This window comes from Otolemur garnettii, unplaced genomic scaffold (genome assembly GCF_000181295.1).
Source record: "Otolemur garnettii isolate 467f Iridium unplaced genomic scaffold, OtoGar3 scaffold00110, whole genome shotgun sequence".
Classification (NCBI taxonomy): Eukaryota; Metazoa; Chordata; class Mammalia; order Primates; family Galagidae; genus Otolemur; species Otolemur garnettii.
The window spans coordinates 3,555,368-3,573,694 of NW_003852505.1; the positions used below are offsets into that span (position 1 = coordinate 3,555,368).

Sequence of the window (18,327 nt, forward strand, 5' to 3'; positions counted from 1 at the left end):
GGGAGGCTGAGGCAGGGGATTGTCTGAGCCCAGGAGTTCCAGGTTACAGTGAGCTATAATCAAGCCACTGCACTGCAGCCTGGGCGGCAGAGTGAGACCCTGTTTCTGAAATAAATAAAAAATAAAAATGCTCAGTGAATTAGCATGTTAGGAGTCATTTGCCCTTCTCTTTCCCTGGCCTATGTATACTCATACCTTTGACCCTAGTGACTTCCTGCTCAAGGAGAATTGGCCTCTTTTGTTCATGGCTATATCCCCCAGAGCTTGTAACAGTGCTTGGCAAGCAGTATGTGCTCAATAAATCTTGAATGAGTGACTGTAACTTCAAGTGTGAATATCATTGCCTTGCTCCAGTGGTGGAGCAGGGCTCAGGTGAAGCCTGAAGGCTGGAAGGGACTACATCATCATCCTCCTGCCCCACCCCATCCATTATTTCATTGTGAGTAAAGGAATGACAGGGTCAAAGAACTTGGGGCGCCTCTAAAGGCAAAATAACTTGAGGCAGTGGACTCGAAACACAATCTAGAATCCTTCCTAAAAACTCAAATTTTCTCCCTCCAAGAAGATACCCTTAGCTAAAATATCAATACAGTAATTTCCTAATTTTCTACCTTGCATCCTCAAACTCTCCCTTCCTCCTTCTTTCCCTCCCTCCTGTTCTACTAAGAACTCCCACCAGTTAACTAGAGAGGACCGCAAGACCCACCAAGGCCAAGAATCTCTGTGCCCAGGCATGTGGCACATTGCCTCTCTAAATCCCACTACAGGGATGGAGAGAGGCAGCAGGCCGGTTTTAGGGGCTCCTAGCCACAGAGGGAAGGGCAAGTTTCCTGCAGTAATGCTAAAGGCAGTTCTGTCCTGGGAGGCATTAAAAGGCTTCTGTGGGCAGCAGCTGCCGTGGGTGGCAGTTGTACACTTTGATAACAAAAGGGGGTGGAATAACAGCCCTCAGGTTTTCACTTCTCAGTTTCGTGTTCGGAAAGTCTGAGGGGAAGGGGGTGGGATGGTTCTCACTTCCCTTTGAGAATGCTGGAAGTCTTAAGGATAAAATTGAAGGGTTCCTGGCAGAGCTAGGGAGCTAACTGGCTGCAGTCCACACACCCTTGGGATTTGAGGGGGAAAAGGCCCACAGTACTAGTGTGCAGTTTCCTAGCAACAGGCAGGCACCTTGGGAAAGATTTGGCTTTTTTTTGCAGCTGGGGAGCTGGCCTGGTGTATTTTGGTTCCTGCCTGAGAGTCTGACTTTACTAATGCCAGGGGCGGCTCAAGAGAACAGAGCTTTCAATCCTTGCACACCACAAATCATGAAGAGCATGTAAATAGCCTGCTGGACCTAGTCATCTCCAGATTCCAGAGCTCCTTCTTGGAGGCTGGGGTGGCTGACTGGCTGATGGTGCTCAAAGCGGAGCACCACCCTTTAGGAACACAGACAGCTCTCCCTTCCCACCTCAGCCTGCCTCCTCGCTGGCTCATGGCTGACCCACACTCCTCAAGATCAATGTGCATTTCTGAAGGGCATGCTTCTCTCTTCAGGAGCATTGTGAGACAGTGACTCCAATAAGAGCCATAGAACTGGCTGGTGATAATTACTAGTTACAGATGCTGTGTCCCAAGGGTGAAATCTAAGATCTGTGGGCTCTTAGCAATCCCCCTCTATTCTGCCCCAGAAAGCAAAGGCCAGAGTGATGGAGAGAAGAATGGATAAAAGGAAAAAGAAAAAGGGAGGCAGGACCAAGGTAAGGGAAGAGAGGAAGAAAAGGCTTGGCAGGAGAGGGGGGATATGTTGACTGACAGCAGCAACAGCCTTATAAGGCTCTCAGCAACTTGTGCCATACACTGCCTTTCTCAGGAGTATAACAATCCTTTTATTCAATGGTCCAAATTTATAATGAGTCATTTTTAGTAGCCAAGGTGAAACATAGTGACTTAATAAACAGCATAAACAGAGGTGCTTGCATTTTGTATAGGTTGAGACTTTGTTTTAAGTTTAAATTTGGCAATTCACTCAATGGAAAGGGACCAGTCTGGTTAGAATGAAGTAGGAGGATGGGCCCGGAATGCCCGACTGGGAAGTATGGCTGGGAACCTTAAGAGATTTATAAAAAGCTACACTGGGTTCAATTTCTCAGCAGGAGTAGAAAGTGATGCTTTATGCCCTACAGGTTTTGGCTGAGGCTAAAGGGGTAGTGGGGAAATGAGTGCAAAGAGAAAGGAAAGTGTGCCGGGCGCAGTGGCTCACGCTTGTAATCCCAGCACTTGCAAGACGGGTGAATCGCCTGAGCTCACTGGTTCAAGACCAGCCTGAGCCAGAGGGAGACCTCATCTCTAAAAGACAGCCGGGCGTTGTGGTGGGCATCGGTAGTCCCAGCTACTTGAAGGCTGAAGCAAGAAGATAGCTTAAGCCCAAGAGTTTAAGGTTGCTGTGAGCCTTATAAGACACCATGGCACTCTATGGAGGGTGATCAAGTGAGACTCTGTCTCATAAAAAAAAAAAAAAACAAGGAGAAAGGAAAGTGAGTAATGGGGGTGATGAGCAAGGAGGCACAAGTAGCCTCAGCTAATGTCTTTCCTGCTTTGGAGTTAAGCAAGGACAACCTGGAGTCCAGCGCTTGAGAGAGCCTTAGTTCTCCAAGCTCAGCACTTTAAACCTCCTCAGGGCCAGCTGACCAAACCCAGGGCCTTGCTCATGGCTCATGTCTGACCATAAGAAATGGTTCCCAAGCTTCCTAACTGGACAGCAGCCCAATCAGGGCATGATTTTTAGGGGTCAAAACAAACCCTATTAGTCTTTTTCCTCATCCTTCTATTAGCCTCAGGGTCAAAAGGAAACAGAAATCATCAAATCCAAAGTTACAAAAATAGTCTCATTTGCAAATAACCAAAAAGGGGAAGTTGTTCAGAGGAAAGTCCAGAAAGGTCAATTTTTTGTCTGTCACTTAGGTCATCTTCCAATCACATTTGTGCTTCTGCTGGTTTTCTTGTCAGAGTGGTTGTGTGTTTGCTGACTGTTTTTTACTTATCAGGGAAGTTAAGCAGATGTTGTCTGTCCTCTTGGCTTTCTTGGATAGAGACTGGTATTTTCTCCCATGAAACTATAAGGGACTAGAACTTGGTGAATAAAAGAAAGCTCAATTGAAATGCTAAAATAAAAAACACCATTTAGCTGAGTGTGATGGCTGGCTCATGCCTATAGTCCCAGCATTTTGGGAAGCTCCTGTGGGAAGATCATTTGAAACCAGGAATTTAAGAACAGCCTGGGCAATACAGCAAGACCCTGTCTCTACAAAATTTTTAAAATTAACTGGGTGTGGTAGCATGCACCCACAGTCCCTGCTTCTTGGGAGGCTGAGGCAGAAGGAATCTCTTGAGCCCAGGAGTTTGAGTCTGCAGTAAGTTACCATCAGGCCATTGCACTCCAGCCTGGGTGACAGTGGGGGATCCCCTCTCTAACAACAACAAAACACCTTTTAAATTCAAGAGAGAAATCACTTAGAAACATATTCCCTCAAGACTTACGTCATGCAACTATAAAGTCTCTAAACAAGAACTATAAAAGAGAGCTTGAGCCCAGGGTAAGAACTGGGAGATGGATAAAAATGCCCAAGCAGCCCCTGATTGGGGATACATGAAGGAAGAGAATCCCTGGAAGGGAGGTTGACTTAATAAATGAGAAAGAGTAAAGAGACCCTTTCTGAGGTCTGTGATTAGGAAGCTGATAATTTAAAACAGCAGAAAGTATAAATATCCCCAAATTTATTTTTATTTATTTGTTTGTTTATTTATTTATTTAATTAGATCATAACTGCATCCAGTACAATATCCCCAAATTAACTGGGAAAAAAATGTATACTGCACTTTAGATTCATGGCTTCTCCGAAGAATCCCTCAAGTTATTCTCTGAAATCAGATAGCCCTGGATATAAACCCTTACTTCCTCTTCCACTCACCACCTCTGTAACTTTGGAGAAGTCACTTAACCTTTTTGTGATTCAGTCATCTCATCTTAAAAATGGCAATGACAAGTGTGCTTCTCTCGAGGGGGTAAATGATTGAATGATGATATATGTAAAGCCCTTAGCACAATGCTCAGTACCTAACAAGTGCTCAACGAAGAGTAGCTGTTATTAAATGGAGAGGCTTCTATAAGCCATAAAGTCCTTAATATAAGCCCACAGTGTAGGTTTGGACTAGGTGGCTAAATCTAAAGCCCTTCTCTAGGTGAGGTACCGTTACCATAACTCTGGGTAAGAGTCTATTTACTTTTTTGTCCCTCCTACTATCCCCTGACCCCATGCCCCCAGCCAACTCCCTAGACTGATCTTTTAATGCAGGGACTGTCTCATTCAACCTCTAAATCCACAACTTCTAGCTCAGTGTCTGGCACAAGGGAACTCAAGAGTAAACATTGATTGAACTGAAACCGACAGCCTGAGTCACCATTGGTATTGTCAGTCTCATTTCCATTCTCAGGATAGGGTTTGAATAAGGAATGATTGACAGGGAGATGGCTCCATATCCTAAAGAAGGGTTTCTTAGAGTTTGCAGCAACCATCACCAAGGATACTACTGTCCCTATTTAAAGGGTTCATTATAAAGTGTAAATTCCTAAAGTCAATGTCATTTACTTCAATATAAACATGGAAGAAACCTCTGGGTTGGACCCATGTGCACCCCCCCCATGCCACAAAGACTTTTTATTGTAAGGGTCCCCAAAAAGAATAGTAATCCTCCTTGTGTTAGCTTCAACATCCTGCATTCTCTTAAAAGATTCCTTTTGCCTCTGTCACTACTGAAATTATCTGTGCCTTTCTTAAATGTATTTGTGGTTTCCAGTCTATACCACCTATTTGGGTAACAAGTTACCTGAATTGCCTACCTGTGTATACAATAGGCTTTAAAACAAATTCTTTTTTTGTTTTTTGAGACAGACTCTCATTCTGTCTGTGAGTGCATGGTGTCTTAGCTCACAGCAACCTCAATCTCCTGGGTTCAAGTGGTCCTCTTGGCTCAGCCTCCCAAGGATCTGGGACTATAGCTGCCCACCACAACACCCAGCTAGCTTTTCTATTTTTAGTAGTGCTGGAGTCTCTCTCTTGTTCAGGCTGGTCTCCAACTCCTGAGCTCAGATAATCCACCAGCCTCAGCCTCCCAAAGTGCTGGGATTACAGGTGTGAGCAAATGTGCCTGGCTAAAACAAATTCTAAGATCAGTTTTTCCAAGTTTTGATGGATGCCTCCTTGAACTAGTACTGTATTTTATACCATCGGACAAGTCCATGTTCACACTATATATATTATTCCTACATTATAGGGCCCTAGACCTCTCCAAAGAGTATCTAAACCAAACACAACATCACATTATTCAACCTAATAGAAACTTTAAGTTTCAATTATTTTGCTAAACTTACGTTGAAAATAGGTTGCCCAAGGGCTTTGCATTGTCAAACTGGCTGATAATTGTAAGGGATCCTAAACAGTCATGTTTTTATATCTCTTCGGAGCATTCATCAGCTCTTGATCAATAGAAACAAATTCAGAGTGGCTCCTGTAGCTCAGTGAGTAGGGTGCCAACCACATACTCTGAGGCTGACAGGTTCGAACCTGGCCCCGGCCAGCTAAAACACAGCAATGAGAACTGCAACAACAAAAAAATAGCCTGTCGCTGTGGCAGGTGCCTGTAGTCCCAGCTACTTGGGAGGCTGAGGCAAGAGAATTGCTTAAGCCCAAGATTTTGAGATTGCTGTGAGCTGTGACTCCGTGGCAGTCTACTCAGGGCTAGAGCTTGAGACTCTGTCTCAAAAAAATATATATGTATAGAAATAAATTCATTACAAGTTTCCCTTCATTAAGAGGTATTTACTTTGGCCTTCTAGTTTTTAATTAACTAGATTTTAATATGACTCCACTTCTCTGTTCATGGCTGAAGGACGATTTCATTTGTTTTTCCTAAGTTCCTAGTTCAGTGTTCTGCATACACTGAATTCCTTTTAATTACATGCCTTTCTGGGTTCTGTTTTTCTGTACTTGAAGTCTCAACTCAAAAGGAAAAGGGGAAAGCGCAAATTTGGTAACACCCTGACCTATGTGATAACAGGGCAAAAAAAGGGGAGGGGTGTTATAAAAATGTTTTTCTCTGTGTAATCCTAGTTAAGAAGTCTGCAGACAAACAGAGGATCTTCTTCCTTATTACAAGTTTGATTTAAAACCCTGTATGGTTCAGCATGCCCTTAATGCTAAGGAACAGGATTAGACCTCCCTCCATGGCAGAGGAATGGAAAAAGCCACTGTTGGACAGGGGCCCATGGTGGCATGCTAGTGAGTTGCCATATCCTAGCCAACTTGTCTTCTTCTTGGTATAGTTCAAGACAATTTTGGACACCTTGATTTTACCTCCTTCTCTCCCTTTTTCTTCTGTCTCTCTGTTTCTTCTCTTCTTTGGAAGTTCCCACCTTCCCCATCTCTCCCATCGTTGCCTGCCTATGTAGTCCTTAAGTTAGCACCCACCAACTGCTAAAGGCTATCAGGGATAAAGAGCCTGGCTACCTCATACATATCATGAATTCAATGGGAAGATTCTATAATTGAATTTAGGGAGACAACAATACAGCATTGGGGGAGAGTAAGGGCAATAGTTTTTTCTCTCTCAAAACATACCTGAAAGTCATAAGCAGAATAGGGTGGCAGGTGAGGAGGACTATGGTAGTAGGTATTGTAGGATGCCACTTGGGGACGAGCATAGTAAGAAACAGTTGGATGGACATTTTCAACAGAACAGTTCAGGGCCGGGAGAGTTGGATTCTGCAGAAAAACACCAATTAGAAACAACATTAAAAATTCATCACTAGGAGAATGGTTAAATAAACCTGGAACATCTATACTATGGAATACTCTGAGCTACTGATGAACAATGATTATACAGGATATATTTTTTACTTTTTGAAAAATCTATTTAAAATTAATTTAGCATGATCCAAATTTATGTAAAATAGACCCAAACAATTATATATGTATGCGTGTAAACGCAAATAAATTAACCTGGAAATATTCATAAGCAAACTATTAATTGTGGTTATATCTAGAGAGAAGAGTAGTATTAGGAGGTAATGGAGACTTTAACTTTCTACTATATCTGCCAAAGTTTTTACAGCTAATATGTATTGTGCCATTTCCCCCCATTTTTTGATGTGAAAAATTCATACCTATAGAAAGGTAGAAATTATTTATGTGACTTTTTTTGAGACAGAGTCTTATTTTGTCACCCTCTGAAGAATGCCATGTCATCATAGCTCACAGCAACTTTAAACTCTTGGGCTCAAGTGATTCTCTTGCTTCAGCTGAGAACCAAGTAGCTGGGACTATAGGTGTCTGCCACAACACTCAGCTATTTTTAGAGATATGGTCTCACTCTTGCTCAGGCTGGTCTTGAACTCCTGAGCTCAAGCAATCCACCTGTCTTAGCCTCCCAAGTGCTGGGATTACAGGAGTGAGCCACCATGCCCAGTCATTTATGTGATTTTTTTTTAGAAATAAGATTTAAAAAGAAAATAAAATAAGACTCAAAATAAAAAATATCAATTATGTGGGGCACAGTGGCTCACATCTGTAATCCTAGCACTCTGGGATTAAGGAAGAGGATTAGGCCTCCCTTCATGGTAGAGGAATGGAAAAAGCCACTGTTGGACAGGGGTCCATGATGGTATGCTAGTGAGTTGCCATATCCTAGGATATGGAGGCCAAGGCAGGAAGATCTCTTGAGCTCAGGAGTTTGAAACCAGCCAGAACAAGAGAAAGACCCCCATCTACTAAAATTAGCCAGGCACTGTAGCAGGCACCCATCTACTCAGGAGGCTGAGGCAGGAGGATCATTTGAACCCAGGAATTTGAGGTTGCTATGGGCTAGGCTGACACTTGGGAACTCTTAGCCTGGGCAACCAAGTGAGACTTTGTCTCAAAAAAACAAAAAAGAGACTATCAAATAAGTCTAAACAGGCTACTACCATTCTTGCCGTGACAGAATGTGTTCACTCATGAAGAGTTTGCAAAAGTTGTGAAGATTCTTGGAGATTGCAACCTTCTTAGTAGAACTACTCTATAGATGTGAAAAGTATTGTTTCTTATCAGCTCTACAGGCTAGAGGTGAAATCCTAGCAGTACACAGAAGCCGTGAAAGACCAAGAGGAATATATTGATTGTTTTTTCTTTTTGCAAACAAAAAAGTATAGAAGTAATTTTAAATGCTTTTTATTATTATATAACATGGTGATGTGTGCAGTTCTTCAAGGATTAAAGCTAATCTTGTCCAGGAGAGAGGCTCTGTTCTCAACAGGGTCCAAGCGTTGCTGAAGGTGTTTCCCACTGCTTATTAGTTCCCAAATAGGACTGTGCTTTGCACCACATGGGTAAAGGTGTGGGGTAAATGGTTTTTCTATCTTCCGTGTCTCTGACTCCTCCATTTGTGTGGATAATCAAGAGCTATCTGAAAAATCAAATCTGTCTTCTTTCTGGCACATAATTATGCCACATTAACAGAGAGCAGAAGCTTTCTCTTGAGTGATGAAAATGTGTAAGCAAGCTTTGGCAGTGGCATAGGCAACCACGTTAGGGCGTTGGCAAGAGAAACTCCCTTGCAGCAAGTTTCAACACAATTCTGCTCTCTTTCTTGGAATGGGTTACTGTTTACATCTTTAGGAAGTTTGAAGAGCTACAAACCTCTGTCATTATAATGCAGCTCACAGATGCCCAGAGAAATGTTTGTCGGGCTCTCTAATGTGTGAGAGAGGGCTGTGATTTTGAGGATTCCAAGGGCTAGCTTGATTTACAGAGGAAGAACACTCAGAAAAGCCCTTTACTTCTCCACCAGAATTCTAAGAAGAAATTTCATTCCTGGAGAAGCATTAGAAATCATGTTCCCTTGGCCTTCTGTCAATTAAAAACACATTCTCTGGCTTTTGCAAAATGAAACCAGCTCTTCTATCTAAGTAAACTAAGCCTAACTATGGAGAAACAGTCATGCAAGGTAAACTGTATCTATAAAAGTTTTCATGTTTTCAACAAGGCCAGAGGTCCAGGATAATATAGTAGAATCTCTGTAAGTTGAGTACCCAAGGGACTATAACAAACTGGCAAACACACAGAGAGGTGTTCAACATAAGGAACTAGGCCTACTATACTGATAGGCACATATGCATGTCCAGTCTATGAAAATTAGGTCAACTTAAGGATGTGGTCAATGTAGGGAGTTGGTCATCTATGAAGGTCTATTGTATCTGAAAGGAAGTTAGCTATTGTATAGAACAGCAGTTCTCAACCTGTGGGTTGCAACCCACAGGAACTGTATTAAAGGGTTGTGGCATTGGGAAGGTTGAGAACCACTGATATAGAAAGAAGCAAGGGGGGGCAGAGGCAAGATGGCTGACTGGAGCCTGCTTTCCATAGAGGCTCCCATCCAGAAGGAGAGTTAAAGGACAGAAGTTTAGCAAGTAAACTGATGGTTTGGAGCTGAGCCAAGAGAGAAGGTTGAAGAACATCAACTGCACGTCAACCCTGCTGAGGTGAGCTGCAACCCCAAGGAAACAAACAATAGGTACAAAATCCATCACCAAGCAGATGGAAGTCCCCTCCCCCATGAGAATGGATTACAGTATACTTTCTACAAACAAGTGAGCAGAGTTCATGTCTCCTCCTATTTTATCCCATGGGAGAGACCCTCTAAAAACCAGAACTCCTTCCCCAGAGAGGACCCACTAGTGTACCATGGCACTCTCCCACCAGGCATACAACTGTATATATTCTCTACCTGCAATTCTTAACTCCTAGCACTTCCCTCCACTCTCACCCCAAGGTCTGGAAGCCTGTTCCCCATGGAATCCAGATTCTTGGGCATTTTCTCGAGAGGTGTGGACAAGGCACGGGCTGTTGCAGGTCTGTGCTGATTCTGTGGCACAGGTGTAAACAGAGGACTGGACCGAGGGAACCATATGGGAGAGGGAGAAGCAGTGCCCTGTGGTATAGAGCAGCAGTGGCAGCAGCGGGAACAATAGGGCTCACACCCCTGGGAATATTTTTGAGAGACACTCCCCACCTGTCTTGGCAACCAGAGAAAGCCAGGCCTATAATCCAGTGGCAGCTAGTGGCGTAACAGATATGGAATGGAAACGCAGGCTCCATGAGCAAAGGGTATGCCTGAGGCAGTACCTGCCTGGGCAGGGTGCGATGGGGATGGAGACTAGAATTTGCATGTGCAGAGATGGCATGCTCCCAGGGCAGGGCTGAGTCATAAGTGCTGCTTTAGTGAGCCTAAGATTCACCCCGCCCCCAGGGGATCATAGCTGAGACAAAAGCAGGTGAGGCAACAGCACCAGCCCAGGGAGAGACAGGAATTGAGAGCTGAGTGTGAGCTCTAACTGTGTCCGCCCAAACACAGAGTGCAGCAGAACAGAGATGCCAGCTCCAGGCAGCGGCACAGGACAGAGCTGAGTCGCGGTTTCTGTGAACTCAAACAGTGCCTGGCCTGCAGGGGGAATATAGCCGGGACAGAAACCCAAATTCAATGAGAATATAAGTGGCAGCAACATAAATCAGGGGCGGGGCTGGAACTGAGTGAACCCAGCTTCCATTAAGCACCCAAGGTTGTCAGGCATCAGCTCCCTCGGCCAGCTGGTGGCAGAGTGCAGCAGCCAAGGAGACAATGACTGCAGATCTCTCTGTTGAAACCTTTCAAGCCAGAAGAGGGTGGTCATCGACTTTTAATCTCCTAAAAGAAAATAACTTTCAACCCAGGATCTGTATCCATCTAAACTAAGTTTCATTTATGATAGAGAAATTAAATTAATTAATGATATTCACATGTTGAATTAATTTGCCATAACTATACCAGCTCTCCAGGATAGTCTCAGAACTATCCTCCATAATGACCAGCACAATCCTCTACCACCAAAGTAAACTCACTCAGAAACTTTTGATCAAATTCCCCTTCCACAGTGGTGAAAAGATTAAAAACTGTCCACTGGACTTTTGAAAAACTGGATACCCCAAATTCTACCAGGCTTATCAATATTCTCAATTAATGTGAATGGCTTAAATTGTCCTCTGAAGAGGCACAGGTTGGCTGACTGGATACAAAAACTCAGGCCAGATATTTGCTGCATACAAGAATCTCATCTTACCTTAAAAGATAAATATAGACTCAGGGTGAAGGGATGGTCATCTATATTTCAGGCAAATGGAAATCAGAAATAAGTAGGTGTTGCAATTTTATTTGCAGATACAATAGGCTTTAAACCAACAAAAGTAAGGAAATATAAGAATGGTCACTTCATATTTGTTAAGGGAAACACTCAGCATGATGAGATTTCAATTATTAACATTGATGCACCCAACCAGAATGTGCCTCAATTTATAAGAGAGACTTTAACAGACATGAGCAACTTGATTTCCTCCAGCACCATAGTAGTTAGAGACTGACTGACACTCTTTTGGCAGTGTTGGATAGATCCTCCAATAAGAAACTCAGCAAAGAAATTTTAGAATTAAACTTAACCATTCAACAATTGGATTTAACAGACATCTACAGAACATTTCATCCTAACAAAACTGAATACACATTCTTCTTATCAGCCCATGGAACATCCTCCAAAATTGATCACATCTTAGGTCAAAAGTCTAACCTCAGCAAATTTAAAAGAATAGAAATTATTCCTTGCATCTTCTTGAACCATCATGTAATAAAAGTTGAACTCAGTAACAACAGGAATCTGCATACTCATACAAAAACATGGAAACTAAATAACCTTATGCTGACTGATAGCTGGGTCACAGATGAGATTAAGAAGGAAATTACGAAATTTTTGGAACAAAACAATAATGAAGATTCAAATTATGAGAACCTCTGGGATACCACAAAGGCAGTCCTAAGAGGGAAATTTATGGCAGTACAAGCCTTCCTCAAGAGAATGGAAAGAGAAGAAGTTAACAACTTAATGGGACATCTCAAGCAACTGGAAAAGGAAGAACATTCCAATCCCAAAGCCAGCAGAAGAAAAGAAATAACCAAAATTAGAGCAGAATTAAATGAAATCAAAAACAAAAGAATTATACAACCAATCAATAAATCAAAAAGTTGTTCTTTTTGTAAAGGTCAATAAAATAGATAAAACTTTGGCTAACCTAACCAGGAAAAAAAGAGTAAAATCTCTAATTTAATCAATCAGAAATGGCAAAGATGCAATAAAAACAGACTCCTCAGAAATTCAAAAAAAATCCCTAATGAATATTACAAGAAACTCTATTCTCAGAAATACTAAAATTTGAAGGAAATAGACCAATACTTGGAAGCATGCCACCTTCCTAGACTTAGCCAGAATGAAGTGGAAATGTTGGACAGGCTTATATCAAGTTCTGGAATAGCATCAACTATACAAAATCTCCCTAAAAAGAAAAGCCCAGGACCATATGGCTTCATATCAGAATTCTAATAAACCTTTAAAGAGGAACCAGTACCTATACTACTTAACCTTTTCTAAAATATAGAAAAAGAAGGAATACTACCCAACACATTCTATGAAGCAAACATCACCTTGATCCCCAAACCAGTAAAAGACCCAACAAGAAAAGAACATTATAGACCAATATATCTAATGAATATTGATACAAAAATATTCAACAAGATCCTAGTAAACAGAATCCAGCAACACATCAAACAAATTATACACCATGACCAAGTGGGTTTTATCCCAGGGTCTCAAAGCTGGTTCAATATACATAAATCTATAAATATAGTTCATCACATGAACAAAATAAAAAACAAAGACCATATGATTCTCTCAATTGATGCAGAAAAAGCTTTTGATAATATCCAGCATCCATTCATGATCAGAACACTTAAGAAAATTGGTATAAAATGGACATTTCTTAAACTGATAGAGGCCATCTACAGCAAATCTACAGCTGATATCGTATTGAATGGAGTTCATCTGAAATCATTTCCACTCAGATCAGGAATCAGGCAACGTTGCCCATTGTCTCCACTGCTTTTTAACATTGTAATAGAAGTCTTAGCCATCGCAATCAGGCAAGGAAAGGCGATCTAGGGTATCCATATAGGGTCAGAGGAGATCAAACTTTCACTCCTCGCAGATGATAGGATTGTATATCTGGAAAACACCAGGGATTCTACTACAATACTCTTAAAAGTGATTGAGGAATACAGCAGCATCTCAGGTTAAAAAAAAAATCAACACTCATAAATCTGTAGCCTTTATATATACCAGACAATAGTCAAGCTAAAAAAACAGTCAAGGACTCTCTTTCTTTCACAGTAGTGCCAAAGAAGATGAAATATTTGGGAGTTCATCTAACAAAGGACATGAAAGATCTCTATAAAAATAATTTTTTAAAAGTATATATAGAAAGAAATACAGAAGAAAACATGAGAGGAGGATTGAATGAGCATAGGAAATCCTGAATAGAAGAGAGTCAAAGGTAGAGGATGTAGAAAAAATGGACAGAGCAACAAGAGAGAAAAAGGAAAAGGACAGTGAATGGACTGAAGAGTTAGGCAGGGACTGGGCAAAAGAGCCCAAAATAACTGGTCTGGTTGTACTTTAAACCAATAATTTGATCTTACAATATATTTGGGCTCTGTCCCTATTCTTGTGCACATACAGAAGTGTGTGTGTGTGTGTGTGTGTGTGTGTATTTCTGTTGAAATTCGGGAGCTTACGTTGTGAGACTCTTATTATTGATCAGTAGCATTCTAAGCTCCAGTAAAACAAAAGGTTACTAGGTAGCACAGGAAATGGTGGAAGCAATCTTGCCTGGACAAAACTGAGTCTATTTTGAGACAATGATTGTGGACTTTGGAAAGAATGTCACTTTTATTCCTTTCCAGTTTACTCCAAATCAGAGATACCAATCATGAGAAAATGGCAAGATATATTCACTTTTTAAAGATTCAGTTCAATTCTTCCTACCTTTGGTCAACAAACACTTTGTCAAACATTACTTTATAGATCTTTTTTTATAAAGTACCTATGGGCAGGGAATGAAAACATTCTTTTTCCTTTCAAGTCTTGCAACTGTAGAAATGGTGGCTTCTAGCAAATTCTGTTGAAGGCTGCCAGCTCACAGCTCTTGGCCCCTGTCACCACTCCCTAGAAATGGCTTCCATTAGCTAGCAGCCCTGGGCCTCCCTACACATCCCAGGGAAGGCACACCTCAAGTTACCAACCGTATTTGGACCTAGGCCATTGATTTTACTTAAGGTCACCTTTCTATATGATGTTCTTATTTTAATAGAGTGATGTAAGTAATGGTTCCTCCTTGGTGTCCCCATCTATATCCCTGCCAGTGTTCTCTCATGTCATGAATCAAATATCCTTCCCCCCCGCTCTTTGCTTTCATCTTTCTTTTTCTCCACTGGTCCTTGATAGAGTTTCCAGGCTGGCATTTGGTAATGCTGAGTCCTTCCTTTGCTTTCCTTCTTTACTGTTTATGAAGTTCCCAATGGTTAGAAATAACTTGCTTTTATTATTATTATTATTCAATTAAAGTAACTAAGCAATGGAGGGAATGTCTGTTAAAACACTTGTAGAAGAACGAGAAAGAGCTATCCAAATGTTAGTCTGGGGCAGCTGGGATGACGTAGAAAGAGCAAAGGCTCTCTCTGGCATCTGACAAATTTGGGCTCCAGTCCCAGTTCTGTAACTTGCTCTGGGGAAGTCACTTGACCCCTTTTGGTTTGTTTCCACCTGTTAAACAGGGGCAGTAATACCTACCTCAAGAGGTAGTAACAGTGAAGACAGAAGAAAGTAATTGTGCAAAAGCACTTCTTAGCGATAAAGGCCCATCCTGCATCTATCAGGACAAACCATCAACAAATCCCTTTTTCCTCTAGAGATCAAAGATAACAGTGAAATTAAAAATCCAGAACTAAACTTATATGTCTGTGGTTAACTGATTTTTGACAAGAGTCAAAATCATAAAATGATGAAATAGACCTTTCAACTTTAAAATGTGCTGGGAAAACTGCAAATCTATATGAAAAAAAATTAAGCTGTACTTTGTTACAAAAAAAAAAAAAGGATCAAAGGCCTAAATCTAAGAGCTAAAACTATAAAACTCTTAAAAAGGAACATAGGGAAAAATCTTCATGACTTTGAACTTGGCAATAGGTTTTTAGATATAACACCAAATTCACAAGCAACAAAAGAAAAAAATAGACAAATTGGACTTCATCAAAATTTAGAACTTTTGTACTTCAATGGACATTATCAAGAAAGTGAAAAGACAACTCATAGAATGGTAGACAATATTTGCAAATCACATCTTTGATAAGGGTCTAGTGTCCACTGTATATAAAGAATTCTTACAACTCACAAACAACAAAAAACTTGCTTAAAAATGGGCAAAGAGAGACACAGTGACTGATGCCTATAATCCTAGTAGTCTAGGAGGCTGAGATGGGAGGATTACTTGTGCATGAGCTCAGGAATTGGAGATCAGCCTGAGCAAGAGTGAGAACCCATCTCTACTAAAAAAAGAAAAATTAGTTGGGCATGGTGGTGTGTGCCTGTAGTACCAGCTACTTGGGAGGCTGAGGTGGGAAAATCACCTGAATCCAGGAACTTGAGGTTACTGTGAGCTAAGCTGACACCATGGCACTCTAGGCTGGGGCAACACAGTGAGATTTTGTCTCAAAAAAGAAAAAAAGAAAGAAAGAAAAGAAAAGAAAGAAAAAAAGAAAAATCTGGCAAAGCACTTGAATAGCTATTTCTCCAAAGAAGATATGCAAATTGCCCACAAGCACATGAAGAGATGCTCAACATCACTGGTCATTAGGGAGATGCAAGTAAAAACAGTGAGATGACATTTTGTACCCACCAGAATATATATATATATATATTTATGAAGTGTTGGTGGGGATGTGGAGAAATTGGAACCCTCATATGCTGCTGGCAGGAATGTAAAATGACACAGCTGCTGTGGAAAACAATTTGGAAGTCTCTCAAAAAGTTAAACATAGAATCACCACACAACCCAGCAATTTTACCAATATGTATATACCTGAAAGAACTGGAAACAGTCAAACAAATACTTGCATTCAAATGTTCACAGCAGCATTATTCTCAATAGCCAAAAGGTGTAAATAACCCAAATGTCCATTAGTGGATAAAAAGATAAACACGATGTGGTATGTCCATATAATGGAATATTATTCAGCCACAAAGAAATAAACACTGATATACCAGAACAGACAATTATGTTTGTGAACTCACCCTAGAAAATGTGGTACATACCTCATTGCTAATATCACTACAGTGGCATTTGATGTACTCCCCTTGGGAAGGTATGGATGGACACCAGAACGTAGTCCACCCTTCAAAGCAATTTTGGATCTCTTTTTCTGGAATGGCCATCAGAGCTGTTATCATATGAGCTCTGACAAGTTCACAAACTCATCCTAGACAAAGTGCTTTGAAGGGTGGCCTAGGCGCTGGCATTAGCGCATAGCTTCCCAAGGGGAGTACTTCTGATGCAGGTTCCACCACTCAGGGATGGACATGGGCCCCATGTTCTGGGCTAAGCAAGCTGAATGATTAGCTTGATCAGAGACCCTAAATAAGAGAAACAGTTTGAGCAAGTGTTCCTTCTAAGCTGCCACTCCCAGAGCACAGAATACACCCTAAAAAAGACACAAGGGCAGTTTTAAAATTAAGTTCTGCCCACAGGCCCTTGGCACTAAACAGTTGTGACATATTTTGGAAATATATTCCATCACCCCAAACCCTCCTGCCCACAGGGCAGGAAAAGCTGCATATAAACCCCTAGATGGAAGGCCCCTCTGCAGCATTGGAGGCTTTATCTACCTTTTCTTCTTATGTATCAATAAAATCTATCCTTTTGCTTACTTGTGGCCCATGGATTCATTCTTTGAATCTCTGAGACCAGAACATGGCAGAGAGAGAGATTCTGGTTACACTCTGATGGTGACGGTGGTGATATTCAGCAGTGAGGTATGCAGCACTTTTCTAGGACAAGTTCGTGGACTTAATTGTCATACCTCCTCTATTATGAGGTAGATGGATCTTTAAAAATTATGATGAGTAAAAGGACGCTTACATATTGTATGATTCCATTCACATGAAATATCCAGAACTGGTCAATCCATAGGGACAGCCAGCAGATTAGTGGTTGCTGAGGGATCCGGGAAAGGAGGGAGAATGGGGAGTGACTATGTAGCAGGCACCAATTTCAGGTTATGAAAAAGTTCTGGAACTAGAGAGAGGCGGTGATTGCACAACACTGTGAACACACTAAATGCCACTGGATTGTACACTGTGAATGGTCAATTCTATGTTTGTGACTTCCACTTTAAGTTTTTTTTTTACAAATAAGGGGCACAATGAGGGCAAATGTGCCTGAAGCAGTGCCTAAAAGCTTGGCAGGGCTGTATTCCTTAGCACACCACCTTCCCATTCTGCCTTTCTTTCCAACTTCCAGAAATTACTTGGAGAAAGACTTGCACCCAGCCACCTTCTCTATCTTCCCCCAGACGATCCAAATCCTCCAAATCCCAATTCCTTCTGTCACCATGGAAAAGGATCTTATCAAATTCTTCATACTGAGAGCTTAGTAACTTAAGATACTAACTCCTCTGTGGCATATTAGCCCTTTTCTTTGTTTAAGATATAAATTTTCAAAGTGGAAAGTAAGGAATCAAAAACGACGGAAGCTTCAGCACTGTGACCCACAGTAGAGTAAAACCGTAGGAACCCCCGCAGGGCCTACCAAATAGCCACCACCTGAAACCTCTGGGGACAATTTAGAGAGCTCTAAATATCTGTCCTGGGCTCCCTTCTCCACTCACCAACCCAGGGAGCTTCTCTCCAGCCAGAGCTGCTCAGCTTCTTCACAAAGCCTCTACTTTCACCTGCCCCCTGAGGAAACTCTCCAAGAACAAAGAGCATTCTTTTCTCCAAAAAAAGCCCAGAAAACAGCTTTTCCCTAGCTCTCTCACCTACAAGCTCCCTCAGGCCCAAACTTACAGGAAATCCTTCTCCCTCTTAGGGCCCCACCTATGTTGACTACTCCTTAGTCCTTGGGCTTTCTGGAGTGGGGGAGGGGAGCAGGAGAAATGTGTGTATGAATGAGGGAGGGAAAAGAAGGGAGAAATGGCTCAGCGCCCATAGCACAGTGGCCAAGGCTGGCGGGTTCGAACCCGGCCCGGGCCAGCTAAAACAACGACAACTGCAACAAAATGTAGCCGGGCCTTGTAGCGGGCGCCTATAGTCCCAGATACTTGGGAGGCTGAGGCAAGAGAATCGCTTAA

The 18,327-nt window shown here is 41.8% G+C and overlaps 1 protein-coding gene across 3 annotated transcripts in view; it reads right to left on the bottom strand.

The window, feature by feature from the left end:
- Positions 1–18,327, bottom strand: part of TMEM255A (transmembrane protein 255A) — a 57,541-nt gene that overhangs the window by 3,898 nt on the left and 35,316 nt on the right. For all 3 annotated transcript variants that reach the window (XM_012809663.1, XM_003797010.2, XM_003797009.2), the window contains one exon: positions 6,654–6,797. In XM_012809663.1, coding sequence (XP_012665117.1) covers positions 6,654–6,797 — 144 coding nt within the window. The remainder of the gene's footprint in view (positions 1–6,653; positions 6,798–18,327) is intronic.